The sequence below is a fragment of the Doryrhamphus excisus genome, chromosome 17 (genome assembly GCF_030265055.1).
Source record: "Doryrhamphus excisus isolate RoL2022-K1 chromosome 17, RoL_Dexc_1.0, whole genome shotgun sequence".
Taxonomy (NCBI): Eukaryota; Metazoa; Chordata; class Actinopteri; order Syngnathiformes; family Syngnathidae; genus Doryrhamphus; species Doryrhamphus excisus.
This window is the reverse complement of record NC_080482.1, coordinates 17,191,316-17,211,424: the sequence shown is the minus strand read 5'-3', so window position 1 is coordinate 17,211,424 and position 20,109 is coordinate 17,191,316. Positions and strand designations below refer to the sequence as shown.

Genomic DNA, 20,109 nt, shown 5'->3' with positions numbered 1-20,109 from the left:
GACACAAACCGAAAAAGGTCTCCTCCAAGCCAGTGTGGAAGTGGTACAACTGAACAAGAAGGGATTTTTAAACCCTGAATGTTTATTTCAAATATGTTTACAGGACAATACACAACAGTACAATCACTTGTGTAAATCACACGTTAAAATGTCAAACGGCGTCTGGCAGAAACCACCTGCAAGCAAAGGAAGTTCCTACTTTGAGAAGCCCCAAGTACACAAAGAACAGAAATTAGAAGCAGAAAGTAGAACACCACAGCTGGGACTGACTCGTGTGTGTGTGCGTGTGCGTGTGCGTGTGCGTGTGTGTTGGGTGATGACGTGTGGACAGATAAACAGGCTTCCAAGTACAAGTGAGGCAAGTGCAGTCTTTCTGAAAAATGTATAAAAGCAATTTCTAATGTTAGATATTCCTTATAGACATGAAACGACTCCTCCCGTGTGAATTTACTTCCATTTTTTGTGTCGTGTAAATATTCCCGTAACAGTCACACAACTCCAAAATAAAAATCCAGGAACCCTGTGACGCATTTCCTGTTGTCCCGTCCGACACATGCCATAAGACAAATATACAGCACATACGACAACAGAAACCAGATTTGTACAAATTCACCGTTTGGCTTTTTTTTTTACACGTTCAACATGATTTCCTTTTTCTCCGTGGTCACGCGCTCTTCCAGGGAAGAGGAACGCTGTGGTGAAAGGGATTCAAACATTCACGCCCAGCACGTCCACCGGTGTCGGGTGTATTTGGAGCACTCCGGTTCAGCGGTTCTAGACGGGCCCCCACGCACGCCAAGTGAAAATAAACGCACAGCTGCAACGCCATGAGAGGATTAGCATTACAAATGAATCCAGGTCGGGAAGTCAAAGTCCGGAATGACGCCAAAAGTTCAAGTTCTATTTGCTGGACGCTATGAATCAGGGGTGTCCAAACTTTTTCCAGCAAGCGCCACATACCGACAGATGAAAAGAGAAGATAAGAGCTTTGATATATTCCAAGAAAAAGTCAAACTTTGTCTTATAAGCGGAAAAAGCAGTTTTTTAGTATCCACTTTTTTTGATACTTTTTACAATTTTTGCTGCCTTTTTACGGTTATAAAAATGTTATTTAAAAAAAAAAACTTGTACAATGATGGGATTAAAGTCATAATATTACAAAAATAGAAAGAAAAAAATATTACAGAAAATATTAATATTAGAATAATATTAATATTAACAAATATTACAGAAAAAACAGGTTGTTAGGTTGGGGAAAAAGTTATAAAGTCAAAATATTCTAGGAATGAAGTCATACGGTTATAAAAATGTTATTACTTATAACTTAAAAACATAACATATCAGAATGTGTTATTTAAAAAAAACTTAAAAACAACATATAAAAATATGTTATTTAAAAAAAAAAACTTGTGCAATGATGGGAATAAAGTCATAATATTACAAAAATAGAAAGAAAAGAAATATTACAGAAAATATTAACAGATGAAAAGAGAAGCTAAGAGTTTTGATATATTCCCAGAAAAAGTCAAACTTATAAGTCTTATAATGTCTTATAAGTGGAAAAGCATATTTTTAGTATCCACTTTTTTTTATACTTTTTCCAATTTTTGCTGCCTTTTTTCCCCCCAAATATTTCAGCCGCCTTCTTAAATAATCTTCATGTTCTTTTCATAATTTTATGACTCCATCCCCAAAATATTCCCTCACCTAATTCTCCAAAATCTTTCTCAATTTACAATTTATTAAAATGATTTTTTTTCAGTATTTCACAACTAAAATGACATAATTTTGCCTTCATTTTCATAAAATTTTGACTTTTCTCCACCATTTTTAAAAACTTTTTTCATACTAATTTTCTTCCTTGTAATTCTGACATTACTCCCATCATATTTTGACTTCATTCTCCAAATAGCGTATTTTCTGGACTATAGTCGCTCCTGAGTATAAGTCGCAAAAATGCATAATTAGGTAGAAAAAAAACATACATAAGTCGCACTGGAGTACAAGTCGCATTTTTTGCAGGTAAATGATTTATAAATTTTATTATTATTATTATTATTATTATTATATAAAGTCACAGGAACAGCCAACCTATGAAAAAAAGTGCGACTTATAGTCGAAATTTTCGAAAATAATATTCTGTCATAATATTACGACTTGGACTTCTTGAACTTAGTTTGTTCTCATCAAATTGCAAATGATCTTTGACATTTTTCTCGTCATAATTCTAACTTTATTCCAATATTATGACTTTATTCTGCTAACTTAACGTTTTCCGCAAACCTAAATTAAAAAAATAAAAACTTTTTGCTGTTTTCTGATAATATGACTTGTCTTTTTACATTTATAATATTCTTAATATTACTAGTTTATGACTTTTTTATTGTTATTTTTGATATTTCCCAACTATTTCAGCTTTTTTCCACAATCCCCAAAAATAAACACGTTTTTTTTTCCTCATCCTATTACAGGTGCGAAAAATGTATTTTTCATTAATACTTCAACTTTATGCTACCAAAATGACATCATTTTCCTCTCTGCTGTGACTTTATTCCCAGAATATTTAGTTTGTCCAATCGTAACTTTTTCCACAACCTGATAAAAAAAAAGACAAGAAAAATAAGACATTTTTCTGTTTTGCTTTTCATAATTTTACAACTTGGAAAAATAATGTATTTTTTATTGAATATGTCGACTTTATGCTACCAAAATGACATAATTTTCCTCTCTGCTGTTTTAACTTTTTTCTTGCAAATTTCCTTCTGGTAATTGTGTTTTTATTCCCAGAATATTTTGTCTAATCGTAACTTTTTCCACAACCGTATATAAAAAAAAGAGACAAGAAAAATAAAAAAAAATTCTGTTTTGCTTTTCATATTACAACTTGGAAAAATAATGTATTTTTTATTGAATATGTCAACTTTATGCTACTAAAATGACATAATTTTCCTCTCTGCTGTTTTAACTTTTTCTTGCAAATTTCCTTCTGGTAATTGTGTTTTTATTCCCAGAATATTTTGTCTAAATGTAACTTTTTCCACAACCTGATATTAAAAAAAAGACAAGAAAAATAAGAATTTTTTCCTGTTTTGCTTTTCATAATATTACAACTTGGAAAAATAATGTATTTTTTATTGAATATGTCAACTTTATGCTACTAAAATGACAACATTTTCTCAATTACAACTTTTTTCTTCTTAATATTTGGACTTTATTCTTGTAAAATCACTGCATATTTTTCCAATCATCCACGCGCCGCATTTTGGACACCCCCTGCTATAAATGAAAAGTGAAATGTACTAAAAGAGGCGAGTGTCAGGGTGTGGGGTGTGGGGTGGGGGGTGGGGTGTGGGGTGGTGTGAGGGCGTCAAATCTCTTCTGCACTTATTTGATTAGTGGAGGATATTTCTTTAACAAGACCTCTCGGGTGGGGATTACATCCAACGTTCTCCTGCAGGTCAAATCCTTCAAAGGTCGGGGAAAGAAGGGCTGAAGACAGCAAACACACACACACACACACGCGCGCGCGCACACACACACACACACGCACACACACGCGCACACACACACACACACACACACACACACCCCCTCCACCAGCTATGTGAGGGAACACAGTAAATAAACGTCTGTGATAATAAATAAGAGGAGGAGGATGGTCCTACGTGGTGGTGGTGATCATCCAATCAGGAGGAGGTGGACGTCCAAGTGCGATGGAGTCTGGCATCTCCGTGACTTGCCGACACACTGGTCCCGCCTCCAGGAAGCAGCTGCCCAATCAGCAAAGCTTCAGCCGTTCAAGTTTCAACAGAGTCTTGGATCTCCTCGGCTTCCCGGCAAGCAGCGGCCGCGCCGCATCAGCTGTCCATGCTGCAACAATCTGGCGGGACCACGACAGGACAGGGATCACGGTCGCTGTTAGGTGCTTGCTGCTCTACGAGCAGGAAAGATGGACTCGTTTTTTACAAGCACACATGATAAATATTCAGGGAAAAAAGTTGGAAGCTAGCGAGAATTTTTTTTGTTTACAAATTTTACGAGGATATCATCATTTTCAAAAGGTAAAAATATGAGAAACAAGCAAAGCAAAATAGAGGGCAAAAGGTAATATTATTATTATTATGGGAATAAGGTTTAACTATTACTAAGTGAACATTTCTAAGAAGGAAGTTGAAATAGAAACCAAAAATTAGATTCTAACAAGGAAAAAAGTTGAGAGAATAAAAAAGTGGAAATGATATGGGAAAAATGTGGTCATTTTAGTGAATAAAATTAATATTTGAAGATTATTTAATATTAGATTGATTATTATATTTAAAAAACCCTGCAGAAATGGAAAAAAGCAGTTTATTTTAATTTACTACAATCAAGTATATTATGAGGCTAAATAATGTTAGTAGCAGAGAAGAAATATTACAGAAAAAACAGTTTGTTAGGTTGGGGGGGAAAGTTATAAAGTCAAAATATTCTAGGAATAAAGTTATATGGTTATAAAAATATGTTATTAAAAAAACTTGTGCAATGATGGGAATAAAGTCATAATATTACAAAAATAGAAAGAAAAGAAATATTACAGAAAATATTAGAATAATATGAATATATATATATTAATATATTCTATTAATATTAATAAATATAATATTTTCTAATGAAGCTGGGCACATGTTTAATATAGATATGTATTTTCTTGTGAATAAAAGTATAGAAGGGTTTAGATTGTGTTCCCCAGATGGCGCTAATGTACACCAAAGCTGCTTGCCAACCGCCAATAAACAACAGAAGAAGAAAAACACCAGGAAGAAGAACTTTCCGATTGAGCGGGTACAAGATACCTCAATCGGATTGAGGAAAGGAATATTCCACCCCTGGGAATGCCATTCTATATTCACTTTTCTTTGGGAATGAGGCGTTTGAGCAAATAAATGGAATTGGAATATTTGGTTCCAAGTAAACGTGGCTATTGATGTGATGCGTACGTGGAAGTTAAGACATCAGCCCCCCCCAACAACTTCCTACCGTTGAGTCCCTCTGCTTCCTGAACATCGAGGAAAGGGGCGGGTCCCCAGATTCGGACGGTGCCATCGTCGGAGGCGCTCGCCAGCAGCCCGGGAAGTACGGGATTCCAGCTGACGCAGTTGACCGTGCGGGTGTGCCCGGTCAGCTCGGCGATGGGCAACTCACTGCGCCGATGCCAGATGTAAACTTTGTGGTCTGTGGGAAGATGGAAGCTTTGTCAGCTGACGTCACGCCTCCGTGTGGCGGGAAGATGGCCACTTGCCTTCACTGCCGCTCGCCACGAAGTCTTCGTTGTGGCCTCCGAAGCAGGAGTGGATGGTGTAGAAGCCTTGGGTCACACCTTGGTACTTCCTCACCAGCACTCGGTCCTGCAGGTCCCACAGGTGCACGCCCTAAAAACACATGGATCATATATCATATTCATATTCATATCTACATCAACAAACATGAAGTGGAGAATCAAATCATATGGACTTCTTCTGGTTTTTTATCATATCATAACTTGTATCTAGATTCAAATGGAACCATCTACCACAAAGATACATTTAGATCCCTCATGTCTACGATATGAAATACAGGGGGGGGTTATTTCACGTCTAGTGGGAGGAGCCAACACGGCACTCACCTGTGTCGCAACATTGAGCAGAGCTAGTCTTCCATTCTTGGAGACCGTGAAGGACATGATGGGATGGTCCTCCTGGACTCTGGAAGCAAACATTAACCACCAACATTGAGTCCCAGACCAGTACCCCCCCGTATTTAGAACCATGCAAATTAGCAGATTTTGGTTTTTCCTTCTCCAAAAACTATTTTTTGACTTTTATTGCAAATGTTGATCCAAATCAGAGCAGACCAGTAAATGTATTATTAGTAAAGGCAAATGCAACTGACTTACATGTTTCTGTCGGTCAGGTCTTCAAAATTGTATCCCCGGATGCGCTGGTGGGTGTCGGACGCGAGGACAGTGCGGCCATCGCCCAAACACCACAGGCACTGCACACGAACGCCTTCCCAGGAGTCCAGCAGGTTTCCATCCAGGTCCTGCCAGACAAAAAGGATACACCTGTTACCCTTTCCTACAGTTGGTACGGTCCTGGCGAGGAGACATTTTCATTTTAGAATCATGTGAACGTTGGAAATAATCCACTTAGTTGTGCAATACAGTCGTGTGAAAAGGTGTTTGAACCCTCCCTGACTTTTTGTTACACTTGAACGTTTCAGATCATCAAATAAATGTAAATATTAGTCAAGGACAAAACAACTCCACATAAAAGGCTGTTTTTCATTTAAACCTTTTATGAATAAGGAAGAAAAAAAGTCCAAAGCTCCAAGTGACCCCCCCCCAAAGCTAAGAACTGGTTGGGTCATCTTTAGCAGCAACAACTGCAATCAAGCGTTTGTGATAGCTTGCAATGAGTCTCTTGCAGCGCTGTAAGGTAAGGCAGGTAAGCTGGACGCGAGCACACACACACACCCATCTTTGCACAATTGTTGCCTGGCAACCTTATCAAACACACACACACACACACACACACACACACACACACACACACACACACACACACACACCATTAATTGACCCAAGCTTGAGCCAGTTAACTGCTAACACAGTGTGACACGCTGATCCACTGAGGAGAGAGGAAGGACCCTAGTGGGCGGGACTCAAGGACAGCATATCAGAGTCGGCTCTTTTGACTTTCTGGACTTGAAGAGCAGGGATCCAGCACGTTCATTTCAAAGTCAAGTCAAATCTTTGGTCATTTGGTAATACAAGCTGCAACAACTGCAATCAAGCGTTGATGAGTCTCTTCCAGCGCCGTGGAGGAATGTTGGCCCACTCATCTTTGCACAATTGTTGTCATTCAGCCACATTGGAGGCTTTTTTTAAGGTCATGCCACAGCATCTCAATAGGATTCAGGTCAGGACTTGGACTAGGCCTCTCCAAAGTCTTCATTTGGTTTTTCTTCAGCCAATCAGAGGTGGACTTGCTGGTGTGTTTTGGATCATTGTCCTGCTGCACAACAAGTTGCTTTCAGCTTGAGGTCACCAACATGCTCCTTCTGCAGAATTCATGCTTCCATTTATCACAGCAAGTCTTCCAGGTCCTGAAGCAGCAAAACAGCCCCAGACCATCACACTACCACCACCATGTTTTACTGTTGCTATGATGTTCTTTGTCTGAAATGCGGTGTCACTTTTACACCAGATGTAATGGGACACACACCTTCCAAAAAGTTCAACTTTTGTCTGGTCAGACCATTTAAGTATTTTCCCAAAGTCTTGGGGATCATCGACACGTTTTCTGGCAAAATGGAGACAATGTCCTTTTTGTTCAGCGGTGGTTTTGGTCTGACATGCGTGTCTTTTTTATGGTGGAGTCATGAACACTGACCTTAACTACAATATATTCACTCCCCCCGCTCCCGTCAACACATTACCCCTGTCCTCCAAAACCTCCACTGGCTTCCCGTCCCCCAACGCATTCACTTCAACGTTCTTCTCATCACCTACAAAGCCCTCCACGATCTGACCCCCCCATATCTCACAGACCTCCTCCATCCACACAATCCCTCCTCAGACTCCAACCTCCTGGTACTCCCCTGTAAGACCAAGCTCCCAACCTGGGGAGACAGAGCCTTCTCCATGGCTGCCCCCACCCTCTGGAACTCTTTGCCCCATTCACTCCGTGCTTGCCCTGACCTTCCCACCTTCAAAAAACAACTAAAACCCACCTCTTTAAATCTGGTTTTAATGTCTTTGAGTATTTTGAAAAGCTCTGTACAAATAAAATGTATTATTATGATTATTATTATTATTATTAACTGAGGCCTGCACTTCTTTGGATGTTGTTGTGGGGTCTTTTGTGACCTCTTGGATGTCGTCGCTGCGTTCTTGGGGTCATTTTGCTTGTTCGGCCACTCCTGGGAAGGTTCACCACAGTTCCATGTTTTCGCCATTTGAGGATAATGGCTCTCACTGTGGTTGGCTGGAGTCCCAAAATTTAAGAAACGGCCTTATTGGGGGGCAATGACTTTTTCCACACAGAGCCATGTGGGTTTGGGTGTTTCTTCTCCATTCATAATAAAAAGTTTCATTTAAAAACTGCATTTTGTAGTCAGTTATGTCATGTCATTGACTAAATATGTTTGATGGTCTGAAACATGTCAGTGTAAAAAAAGAATAAGTTAATAATAATTTTTCCACACCACTGTACATTTTCATGGTGAGTGGGCTCAGCAGTTACCATGTTTGTGTGTGCTGAGAAAGATACTCACACACTGGTAGAACTGGCCTCTCTGCCCACCCGTGATGAAGCGTTTGCCATCTGGATTCCACGCCACACTGGTGAGGCTATCTTCATGAGACTGACTCATCTTTGTTCGTAACTCCCCCGTCTACACAAAACAGCAGAGCACACGCTTGCATTCAAGTCACGTTTCTTTAGGGCGTGCGTACAGTACAGATACACAAAGAGATATTATCCGTTACTAAACAGTATTTCAAAATGGCTGCACTTTGGACACCCCTGATTTACCAGCATCAACATCTTGACTTTGGTGTTGCATGTGTTCACCCCATCCAGGAGATGGCACCGTTTTGTTTTGTTTTGTTCATACTGTTCCCAAAGTGTATGGAGGAAACCACTCATACTAGTAGCATTTGGAGATCAAAAATGTGCCTTCATCTATCAGAAAGCATCAACATAGAAGTGGATTAAGCTTTCATATAGCAGAAAGAGCAGGGCGGCAAGAGTGGGGAAAAAATGGCCGCCTATTAAGGGGCTGTGGCTGGAAGGAATGAGTCAGTGAAGAATCATTTGCCATCCATCCATCCATCCATCCATCGTACCTGTACATTCCACAGCCACAACTCAGAGCAGTCATCGGGACCACAGGCGATGAGATAGGAATCGTCGGGGCTCCACGCCAAGTAGGAGACCCCGTACGCGTGACCCTCCAGAGTCTTCATCAACTTCACCTGTCTTGTTTCCTATTTTGAAAAGAAAACAGTGTTCCAGCTGGCATGTGAAAAGCCACCCCCAACAGAGGACGGTGACATCCAGTGACCATGGATTACCGTGTCGACGTGCCAGATAATCACTGTGGTGTCTTTGGAGCCGGTTGCCAATTTGGTGCCATTGTTGGAGAATTTGCAGAACCAGACTTCGTTGCAGTGTTCAGTAAGGATTTGTTGAGTGTAGCAGGGGAACTGCTTCCTAGAGCAATCAAGGAATTACAACAGTTAAAGTCAAACCTAGCATCATTGTAACATATACAATACATTGTATACAATACATTACAATACATATACAATACATTATATACATATACATTGTAACATAATATCATTTTAGTAGCATACAGCTGAAATATTAGAGAACACATACATTCATTTTTCAAGTTCATTCAAGTTGTAATATTATGAGAAACAAAACAAAACAATGAATAAAGATGTAGTTTTTTTAAATCAGGTAATGGAAAAAGTTACGAGCATAAAGTATATGGCAATACCGTCATAATTACCAGAAGAAAATGTACGAGTTAAGTTGAAATAGTTGGAAAACAAACAAACAAAGAAAAAGACAACAGCCAAAGATTTTGGAATTTTGCAAGAATAAAGTCATAGAATATGAAAAAAAAAGTTGCAATATTAGGAGAATAATCTTGTAATATGAAAATAATAATAGGAAAAATAATGTCATTTTAGGAACACAGCATTGAAATACAAAACAAATATTAAAAAAATAAGATATTGAAAAATTAGGTTGGGGGAAAAGTTATAATATGGGAATAGTCAAAATATTCAGGGAATAAAATTGTATTATTACAAAACAAAATTTAGAAAGATTATTTAAGAAGAAAGTTATATATATGTGAAATATTTGGGGTGGACCTATAGTCGTAGAAAAAATGATTAGACCAGTCTTGTTTGTTCATTTGAATGTCTGGTACCACTACAAGTAAGTTACCTGAAGAATACAATCAATATGACAACATGGAATGCCCAAAAGTGTAAAGGTGTGTAAAAAAACACACACACACAACAAAAACAAAGGGGTTTTCATTTAACCTTCCTATCATTTGTGGTTGAAAGTAGGGCACTTTGGCTGCTCGGTGCTGTTGCACAGTGGCGCCACAGGGGGGCGGTGCGGCTTGGTTGTTGGGAAGGCCGACACACAGCGGTGAAGAAGAAATAAATGAACTGCTGTGTTGGAGAGACGACCAACTGTTCCCGCTCTTTCATGTGTTTCAGGTTGGCGAAAAAGAAGTGTTTTTAAGTACACCACGATATGTAGTATAGACATGTAGAGTGACTTTTGATGCCGCTTGTATATGTATATTAGTTGTTTATGTGAGAAAAGAAAGTCTGTGTGTGTATACATGTGTATATTCGCTAATGCTAACAGGCCTAGCGGTGAGAACCGAAGCCTTTTAGCACCCATTTTAGATGCAAGTGAAGTAGATAGACAAAAGAATGAGTGAAGGAACAAAACGGATGTATATTTTTCACATATATATATGTATATATATTATCTTAATATGGCTGTTTCCTGTCAACTAGCAGAGCATGCTTGAATGGCTCCATGGTTGTAGTTCCGTCAAAGAAATAAATCAACTGCTGTGTTGGAGAGAAGACCAACTGTTCCCGGCAGTGAGCAGTAAAATTATAACTGTGTATTTCCCTAAGTCTACTATGCCACAGTTATTGATGGAAGAATAATAGAAGTGATTTGATTATTATCAAGAAAACTTGGGAAATGGCTATTTTTGTTGTCGGCATATTTATAATAAACAAATGTACCTTTAGTTGTACCAGTATTAAAGTGAGCAAATAAACTGAAGAAACAAGGCTGGTCTAATCATTTTTTTCATATGATTCCGTTTTCAGAAAAAATGTCTCGGTAATGATACAACAACAAGCAAGCGCTGCTGTCTTTTTTTTTTTGCTAAATAACCCGCTGGCACTAGCAACAAAGAATGTTGCCAGTAATAAAAGGTGTGAAACACTATTGAATTAAAAAAAAAAGTCATCACAAAGTATAAATCTGGCACTGCTGCCCCCCATAAAAGTCCAAGCAATGCACAATTTCCATCCATCCATTTTCTATTTCTATAATTATTCATAAAAGGAAACCAGAAACATGTTTAGAGTCACTGACGACAAGCCTTAGCGACTAAATTTATGTTGGAGAAAAATCCACGTACAGTAGTAGGTAGGGTTATAGTGGGTTCTTACCGGCTGCAGCCGTGGTCCAGCAGCAAAGACACAGAGTCCAGTCCACTGTCCAGCTTCGTGTTGTGGTAGAGGCAACGCTCCCTCTGAAGCTCCACCGCCTGCTTTAACAGAGTCTGCAGTCGGCGGGGAGGCAGCATCACCGATGGTGGCAGGTAAGCTGTACGCGAGCACACACATTATATAGCACATACTGTGTAGAAGCCCACTAACCCCAGCCCTTGAAAATGGTCTATATCAGGGGTGTCCAATGTGCAGCTGTTGGTATTATTGGGCCGCAGCACATTAGAAAAATGTCATTTAAGAAAACTGACAAACAAAACACAGCAACAATGAAATCAACACTTGATGTGCTTGACTCAATGTGTACCATCCCATCCCAAACAAATCCGATTGTGAATAAATGTACTATTACATCCCACATGGCGAAGTGATGTAGGAGACAGCCGCAGGATTAGAGTAAAGAAAAACCCGCAGCGTGTACGCCATATACAGTTGGCTGTGTGTGAGTCACACCGCACTCACTCTGGAGTTTGTCCAGCAGCTTTGTTCGGGACGCAGTGCCTTTGCCTTCCCAGTCGGATTTGGCTCGTAGGTCCTCTGCGTGACTGCACATCAGGTACCTTCACAGCACACCATCAACTTTCTTAGCACAAACACATGTCATTGTATTGTTCTAAAATGAAAGTAAATCTTGAAAATACTTGAAGTCATACACGTTGAAGTAACCAGTGCTTATGATTACATTACAAAAATCTAATTCATTACAGCACACGTAATAAAAATGTGATGTTCAGAGTGTCCATGAATGCACCTCGAGAAGATGCTCAAAGTGTTGTTCTCAGGACCAGCAGGTCACGCTTGTGAGTTGGAGATAAATATATGACCTTGGAATGGTACTACTCTTGATGTGTTCAGGGCGGAATAAAGTTATAGAAGAGCACCAAACTCTCTGTGACTCTTTGTTGTGTTGTGGCTGATGCAAGCACATTCATTATATTACAATTGCAAGGTTTGACCATTTGCACTGTTGGATTTTAAGGATGTATATTAAGTATAGATTCAAAATGCAGAAATAGGAGCATTTGAGTTTGAGTGAGCAATCGATTGCAAACAAGTGAAATTTGCTGTTCATAAGTTTTAAAACCATAACTCATAAAAACCCTGCAACCCTCCTAAAATATGGTAATGGGAATGGTTTAATTTCATTTGAACATGCATCAGATTCCAATTGAGTGCATCCCATAATCAGTTCCCAGTTCCACATGTCCAAAAGGAGTAGGAAGAAGCAAAGCTTATTAAATCCTACCCCTCCATCTGGTACTTTTACAATCACTAACTGTTACATTTGTTCACTTCCTGCTTTCCATAATACAGTTTAAGGTTTTTTTAAAAAATAATGTACCTCGTAGCGAAGTACTGGGTGATATGAGCATCCAATGCCATAATGTGTACCATAGTGCGTGTCAATATAGTGATATATATAGCACATCATGACTGGTTCAAGACTCTTCATCCTTGGATTTAGCAAACATCAACTGCTTGTATTGTTTCTTGAATTGGCTCATCGTTGTGCATTGTTTGATTTCCTTACTCAATCCATTCCATATATTCCAAATATAGAAAAAGTATGTTTGATGCCAGTCTCGAGGTGGCTAGTAGGAATGTCGCTCCAGGTGGTGAAGATGGCTTCACGTAGGGCATCCACTGTCCATTTTTGTGAACTTCCCTTGCCATCCATCCTCAAATGTTCTCCATTGGATTTAGATGAGAGGAACAGTCCAAAATAGTGAGCTTATTCCTCTGGAAGACGTCCTTTGTGAAGTGCAGCGTTGTCCTGTTGAAAAAGCCTGTCATTACCACACAGACGAGGGCCTTCAGCCATGAGGGATGCCCCCTGCAACATCTCCACATATGTAGATGGCCACCGTTTGATGCCTATGCACAACCTGAAGTTCCATTGTTCCATTGAAGGATCATGATGGCTCCCCCCTTCACTTTGCCATGGGGTTACATTTTTTCTCATCAGAGAATAAAACTTGCTTCCACTTTCAATGTCCCATGTTCGGTGGTCTGCAAATTCCAAACGGCCAATATTGTGCCCTTGAAGGAGATGAGATGTCCTCTGGCAGAAGCCTTCTCTGGCAGAGGGCACCTGATGGTTATTGGACTGCACTCAGCACCAGTAACGACTTTCATTTGGGCCGAGCATGGTCCTGTGTCTTGACGGACAGCCAATGGGATCCTCTGGCTCAGGATCTTTGAAGAAGTTCCCAATGACTGTCTGCGTCCACCCTCAGCAGCTATGGCGCGCTGCCAGAGGCCTTGCTGATGCAGCTCAACAATCCCACCAAGAGTTCATGAGTGGCAATACCAGAAAACCACATTGAATCCACATTTCTGACAAGATTTTCCCTTTTAAAGCCTGTGCTCTTAAACTTTTGATCAGCTGATGAACATCCTATTTCACTTCAATGCCTGTTTGCAATAAACTGCTTACTCTACATTTTTTTCATCTCACTCCCATTTCTTCTTTTTATTTCTTCTTTAGTTTTATTTATTTTCTCATTTGACTATTAATGACTAAAGAAACATGTATGGTGTTGGGGTGAATTTTGCCCCATATATATTCATGTGAAGAAAAGGTATAAAAAGTGATTGTTTTCAGCAACACAACTTTAGTATAAAGTGAAATGAAAAAGCAGAACAGGTCCAGATCTTGGTTCACTGTACTTCTTGCCATTCTTTCCATGATCCAAATTGTAAATGTGAAATCAGCCATCAGTCTGAACAAAATGAGTGAATTCCCCTCACATGTGTGGACCTTGTTTTTCTGCTGGTATACTGGAAAAGCGGTCAAAATGAGAATCCCCTGAAGCTTCCATGATGAGAAGAGGAGCTGGTTGTCATTGTGTTGGCTAATTGGACACTTAGGATATCAGTTTTGGCTCAAAATATTGCTTTATAGTCATATTATTATAACCGGGTCAAAACCGACCCTAACAATACAGTGGTCATCATTTCAACCAGACCATTTTAAAATGTAGTAAAAATGATTATTTTGGTTTTATTTAGTTGAAATAGAGTTTCCTGACAAAGTCAAAAAGCCTTGATGCAATAAACAAATGTTATGGGATTCTTTTCATGCATTAAAATGTAAAACGGAGGGTTAAGATCCAACAGTGCAAAAAGTGTATTCTTGCAATTTTCAACTGGTCGTTACAGTTTGATCGGGAGTGTATACAACCCCATATTTTCACCTACATTAGAGTTTCCTACAAGACAAGACTGCAAAGTGTCTTTGGTGATGCAGGGTGGTGAGTGGTGGGGGGTGGGGGAATTGGGCGGGGGTCACATCATTTGCATCAGGACTGATTAAAAGGGAGCTTCCTGGGCCCCATGTAAGAGTGTGCTGATATAACGTACACGTCATAGCATAAAGGGATAGCAGGGAAGCAAAGGAAGCATATCTTGCGGCTATTTTGCAAAAAAATACCAGTTTAAGTTCGCCCGTTTGTTGTTCTTGTGCAGTCGGGTTGCTAAAAATAAAATAAATTTAAATCCACCTATTTAGACATATTGCATTATGAATAGTGATACACTTATTAAGGTAAATGAGTTGTTTGATCAAAAAAAAAGCAAAACATGATGATTATTGATAGCAACAGTAGGAGAACTGACCCGCTCAGAATGTGGATGCGCTCCGTGTTGTACTTGAGAGGAGTGAGTTCGGCCCGGAGAACCTGCAGAGCTTCCAACACTTTACCGTCCTCCAAGTACTCCAGGTACTTTTGCTGCAGCAGCAGGAACTTCATACGCTGCGCCATCCCAAAGGCAAGATGAAGAAGAAGAAAAAGGCATCAGACATGTTTGGTGTTCTGCATGGCTCAACCAAAACAAACGATGACATGATGTTAGCGCACTAAAGTCAGACTTATCCCTCACTGAGCATTTGTGCCAAGTCCCATGACTTCTATTCTGGTATGTGAATTGTATCAGTAGCTGCAGATACACAAATTCAAGTATCAGGATGGGAAGTTAAAAAATGTGAATTGCTCATGCGTACATTAAGGGTGTGGAAAATAATCCATATTAATCATTCACTGGTTATGGATGCAATTGACGGGTGAAATCTAGATTCATCATAATGCGTTTGGGGGCCCCGGTTTATTAATGTTCAACTTCACCCATATGCTGTTCCCCAGGTGCAATGAATGCACCATCATTATTTCGAATTTTGTGTTGAATACGGACAGAAGCCGTGAGGCACGTACAAGTACTAGTAAAACAGCATGGACGTTTGCACGCAAGCAGCAGAGAGGAAGTTTCTATATTTAACCCCCCCGCAACGTTTAAATGGTATGTTTGGAAACACTACGGATTCTCAAAGAACGGCGGAAAGCTCGACAAAATGTCCGTCATTTGCAAAGAATGTCGTGTTAAGAAGCCGCCACGGCCCGCCACACCACAACACGGACAAGTCTACCGCCGCCTCCCCGTCTAGTTCCTCGTCGGACACCGGGGAAAAACCCAGCAAATCAGGTCAGTGGATCTTCCACTGCTTTTAAAATTGTCCAGGAGCTATTTGTCCGTCCCTGCAACAATTGTTTTACTCCACCGCTGAACCACTGCTATTGTAATTGCATAAAGATGTGACATTGTGAGGAAAAGTGGTTGCTGTTTTAAGATGGCAAAAAGGATGATGAAGAAGTGGTGCATAGTAAAAAAGACAAACAGCACTTTAGTTGAATTTGCTGCCAAATGCCAATAAGGAATAAAGCCAAATCCTTTTTGTAGGACCAGACTGAATTCCATTTTTTCCCTTTGCTTATTTGCATCATGTTGAATTGCATCATATCGCAAGAAATTGCACCATACCGTATCGGATTGCAATGATTTGTACTAAATGATTATCGCATCGCAGGGTGAATCGTATCGCCAGAAAATTCCATGTATCATTAAAGTATCGTATCGAATCGTCCTCAGTGCTGAGATTCACACCTCTAGTGCACATCTGTCGTTGTCAAGACTCATTAGTTCAACCCGTCCACCATTAGAACGGCAGCAGACTAGAAATAACACTGCTACTTCAAATAATAAAAATATCTGTAGTGCTTAAGTGGGTTAGAAAGGAGTTGTTTTTGTGTTGAGAGTGACTCACCACTATAGCAGTAGGAGAATGCATCAGTGCCTTCAGCTCATTTAGATCACTTTCAGCCTAAATGAGGGAGGTACAGCCAAAGTGATTCATGAATTTCACATGGCAAATAAAACAATGGGATGTCGTGCATCCTTGAGAATACGGTCATTCAGAAAAGAATGTGTTTCAACCTTGTCCCATTCTCCTTCCATGACGTGATTGCGAAACTTGGTGGCAGAAGGATGCTCCAGCCTGCAGCCCGATTCTTGCATCAGGAGGTCCACCGTCTGACTACAAACAAAGAGTTGAAAATAAGACGCGCAATAGATATGCAGCATGCGTATCATATATATATACACACACACATACACACACACACACACACACACACACACACACACAATGGATTTTGTGAGCTTTGTTTATTTAAAGAAGAAAGTGATTTTGTGCTTTGTGTTGTTTCCAAATAAAAACGTTTGTGTTTTAGACTTACTTCATTAATATAATTAAAATAACTAATATTCATCAGGAAAATGCTGAAAGAAAAACATAATAAAATAATTATTTCCTGAATTAATTTTTTTTCAGATTTTTCATTGGCATCTGCGATACTTGCCTTGTATTTACTTGGTATCATAATTGTTATTCATAATGTATTATCCAATTAGCTGGCTAAACAAAATGGACACTGGAACCGGAAGTCCCTACGTGACGTCGCACGTCTATGATGTCATCATCACTTGACTAAAAAAATGTTTGATACAAAACTAGTTTTCCTGATTTCTCAAATATAGTTTTACATGCAAAAACTATTCTAAATCCATACAGACGATGAATGAACGGAATGAATTTGAGGTTCAAGGTTATTTTTACCTTCAATGAAGTTGTGTTGGCTGGCAGATACGATTTGGCAGCGAGATTAAACACCACCATCTTCATGTTTTAGTAACGTCAAGAATAACGTCTTCACTGTAACCAGTATCGGTATTGTTGAGACGAATAAACTAATGAGAAACCCCACCTCAGACATGAGGATAACATTGATGACGCGTCACGTACCGAAGCATTGCATCTCTTCCGGTGTTTTACCACTTCACGTGCCGTGTAAAGTACAATAATCTGCCTGCCAACAAAAAGTTAGTCCCCGCCACACAGGTGTGTGCGTTATTTCTACGATGAACCACGCTAATGACGTAAATGTCCGCTCACGTGACTACCCACACACGCGTACACTTCGGGGAGAAAACAAACACAAACTAATAAGGCTCACGCGCATGTTTATTTTTTCAATGCTAATAAGTAAACTGTATTGTATCGAAATAAGAAATGTGCTATTTATCACTCGTCTCTGTGTCTTCTCCACGCCCACATTTCATTCTCCACCAATCACACGCAAGGTACATTCACCGACATCGGAACTCCCAACGTCAAACACAGACCACAAGCAGGTGGTTCCATGAGACACACGCCACATATTTTCATGTTTTTTCACAAAAAACGATCCCAATAATTACTCTCTGGTAACTAATTCCATTTGTGAAGGAGTAGTAGTGCCCAACACTGAATATAGTATGAGGTCAAATGAGGTTATTTTGGCAAAAGTGGTCATTAAGTCATTAGCCAAATAACATAAGCGAGAGCATTCATCACAAGTGACGTCATAAAAGACCGTGCTTCCATTTTTGTGTCAAGGTTTGCATTTCAATATGTTTGCGTAAACATGTCACGGGGAGTAAATGGCGGGCAGAGTTGAGGACGACACTTACTTGAGACCTAAATCGTGTAAATGTTGTCCGATGAGCCTGATGACGTCTTCCTCGGACTGAGACAAGCGCTTCTTCTTCTTGCCGCCACAGTTGCTGTCGGTTGGGTTGTTGTTGTTGTTGTTGTTGGACGCGGGCTGTGCTGACACTCCGTTGTTTGTACTCACCGTGTTTCCATTGTTGACTGACACCAGTCCGTTGGAGCGAGCTGCCCCGGCGGCGGACGACTCGCAGTTCTGGGTGCCGTTTCGACAGGACAATTCCGGGTCTCTGTCTTGTGCGTCCCCGTTAGCCTGCATGCTAGCACGGTTTGGGTGCAGGAGGTGAAACGGAACGGATGATCAAGCACCGGTACAGCTGCCGATAGGCCCACTGACCCAGATGCAGCCCCGAACTGTCTTGGTCCCTAGCGGCCGAGTCTGCTGTTTGATTCGCGGCGCTTGCTGCGACGAAAACGCGCAATTCGACTGAGAGGAAGAGGAGACGAAGGCGAGGCTTACTCCGACCGCCGCATCCTGCTAAATGTGGTCGTATTTGGCGCTGTCATGTCGCGCTTCGGTCGCGTTGAAGTAGCTGCTGGATGAGGCTTGTTATTGTTGCTCTCAGACAGCTGCAGCCTGCTAGGACTTACGCAGTGACGTCAGCGGAAATTCCTTCATGTTTTCTGGGCACGTCACCGCTAGGGGCGCACACGTGTCTCACCACGGTGGACTTTTTATTCTTTTTTCTGTTTGTGTGTTTTATGTATTGTTTTTATTTATTTTTGTGTGTAATATGTACTTTTAAGAATTTTGTGTTTTAATTAGGTTTTAAATATATTTTTGTGTTTTAAGTATTTTTTGTGTGTTTTATGTATTATTTGTATTTCTTTTTGTGTGTAATATGTAGTTTTAAGAATTTTGTGTTTTAATTAGGTTTTAAAAATATTTTTTGTTTTAAGTATTTTTTGGTCTGTGTTTTATGTATTATTTGTATTTCTTTTTGTGTGTAATATGTAGTTTTAACAATTTTGTGTTTTAATTAGGTTTTTCCAGTATACCAGCAGAAAAACAAGGTCCAGACATGTGAGGGGAATTCACTCATTTTGTTCAGACTGATGGCTGATTTCACATTTACAATTTGGATCATGGAAAGAATGGCAAGAAGTACAGTGAACCAAGATCTGGACCTGTTCTGCTTTTTCATTTCACTTTATACTAAAGTTGTGTTGCTGAAAACAATCACTTTTTATACCTTTTCTTCACATGAATATATATGGGGCGAAATTCACCCCAACACCATAGATCAGGGGTCTCAAACTCAATTTACCTGGGCCGCATCAGGTTTTCCAAAAAAAAAAAAAAAAATGCATTTATTAAAAACAGAAAAATGAATAAATTTTGCTTTGGTTCCAATTTTCGACAAGAAAAGCTCTGATAAAACATTCCACTGTTCTCAAATATCTTACTTTATTTACAACATATTGCGCAACAGCAGGGTCTTGAGACACATAGCCTTCAAGTTATTTCCTTTAAACTTAAATAGCCAAAAACTTACCACTTCCACACGGATAGGGAGGATAACTATTAACAGTTATTTAACCTTTAACATGAACATGAATCAAACGTAATCATTTTTTCTGGGTACATGATACCATACAGCATCCATATCAAACGTTAAACTTTCATATCAAAGCGGGGGCCTCAAACTAGTGTCCTGCGGGCCACATTTGGTCCGCGGGCCGTGTGTTTGAGACCCCTGCCATAGATGTTTCTTTAGTGATTCATACTCAAATGAGAAAATAAATACAACTAATTGATGTAAGAGATATGTTCTATATCCCTCAGTAATAGCCAGGTAACAAAAGAACCTTCAATTTATGAATATGATTCTTTAGAGGTAGATTTGACCATTTTTGGAAATAGAAATGGAGGGGTATAGTGACAAAAAAAGGCCTCCATGCCCACACCAAAAGT

At 39.8% G+C, this 20,109-nt stretch overlaps 1 protein-coding gene across 5 annotated transcripts; it reads right to left on the bottom strand.

Moving 5' to 3' along the window:
- Window positions 1-35: 35 nt before the first annotated feature.
- Window positions 36-18,790, bottom strand: LOC131105594 (WD repeat-containing protein 26). Of its 5 annotated transcripts, none has more exons than XM_058053884.1 (15): window positions 18,322-18,790; window positions 18,158-18,250; window positions 16,583-16,682; window positions 16,413-16,469; window positions 14,933-15,069; window positions 11,777-11,874; window positions 11,255-11,411; window positions 9,095-9,233; window positions 8,867-9,007; window positions 8,293-8,412; window positions 5,912-6,057; window positions 5,642-5,720; window positions 5,279-5,408; window positions 5,017-5,211; window positions 36-3,880 (listed from the first exon to the last, which is right to left on the bottom strand). In XM_058053884.1, exons 1-15 carry the CDS (start codon window positions 18,330-18,332, stop codon window positions 3,858-3,860), a joined length of 1,626 nt encoding a protein of 541 aa, XP_057909867.1. In that variant the 5' UTR covers window positions 18,333-18,790; the 3' UTR covers window positions 36-3,857. The 5 variants fall into 5 exon arrangements, with proteins under 5 accessions (XP_057909867.1, XP_057909870.1, XP_057909866.1 ...); XM_058053887.1 differs by lacking the exons at window positions 18,158-18,250; window positions 18,322-18,790 and adding exons at window positions 17,265-17,360; window positions 17,451-17,916; XM_058053883.1 differs by having other exon boundaries at window positions 18,158-18,790.
- Window positions 18,791-20,109: the final 1,319 nt, after the last annotated feature.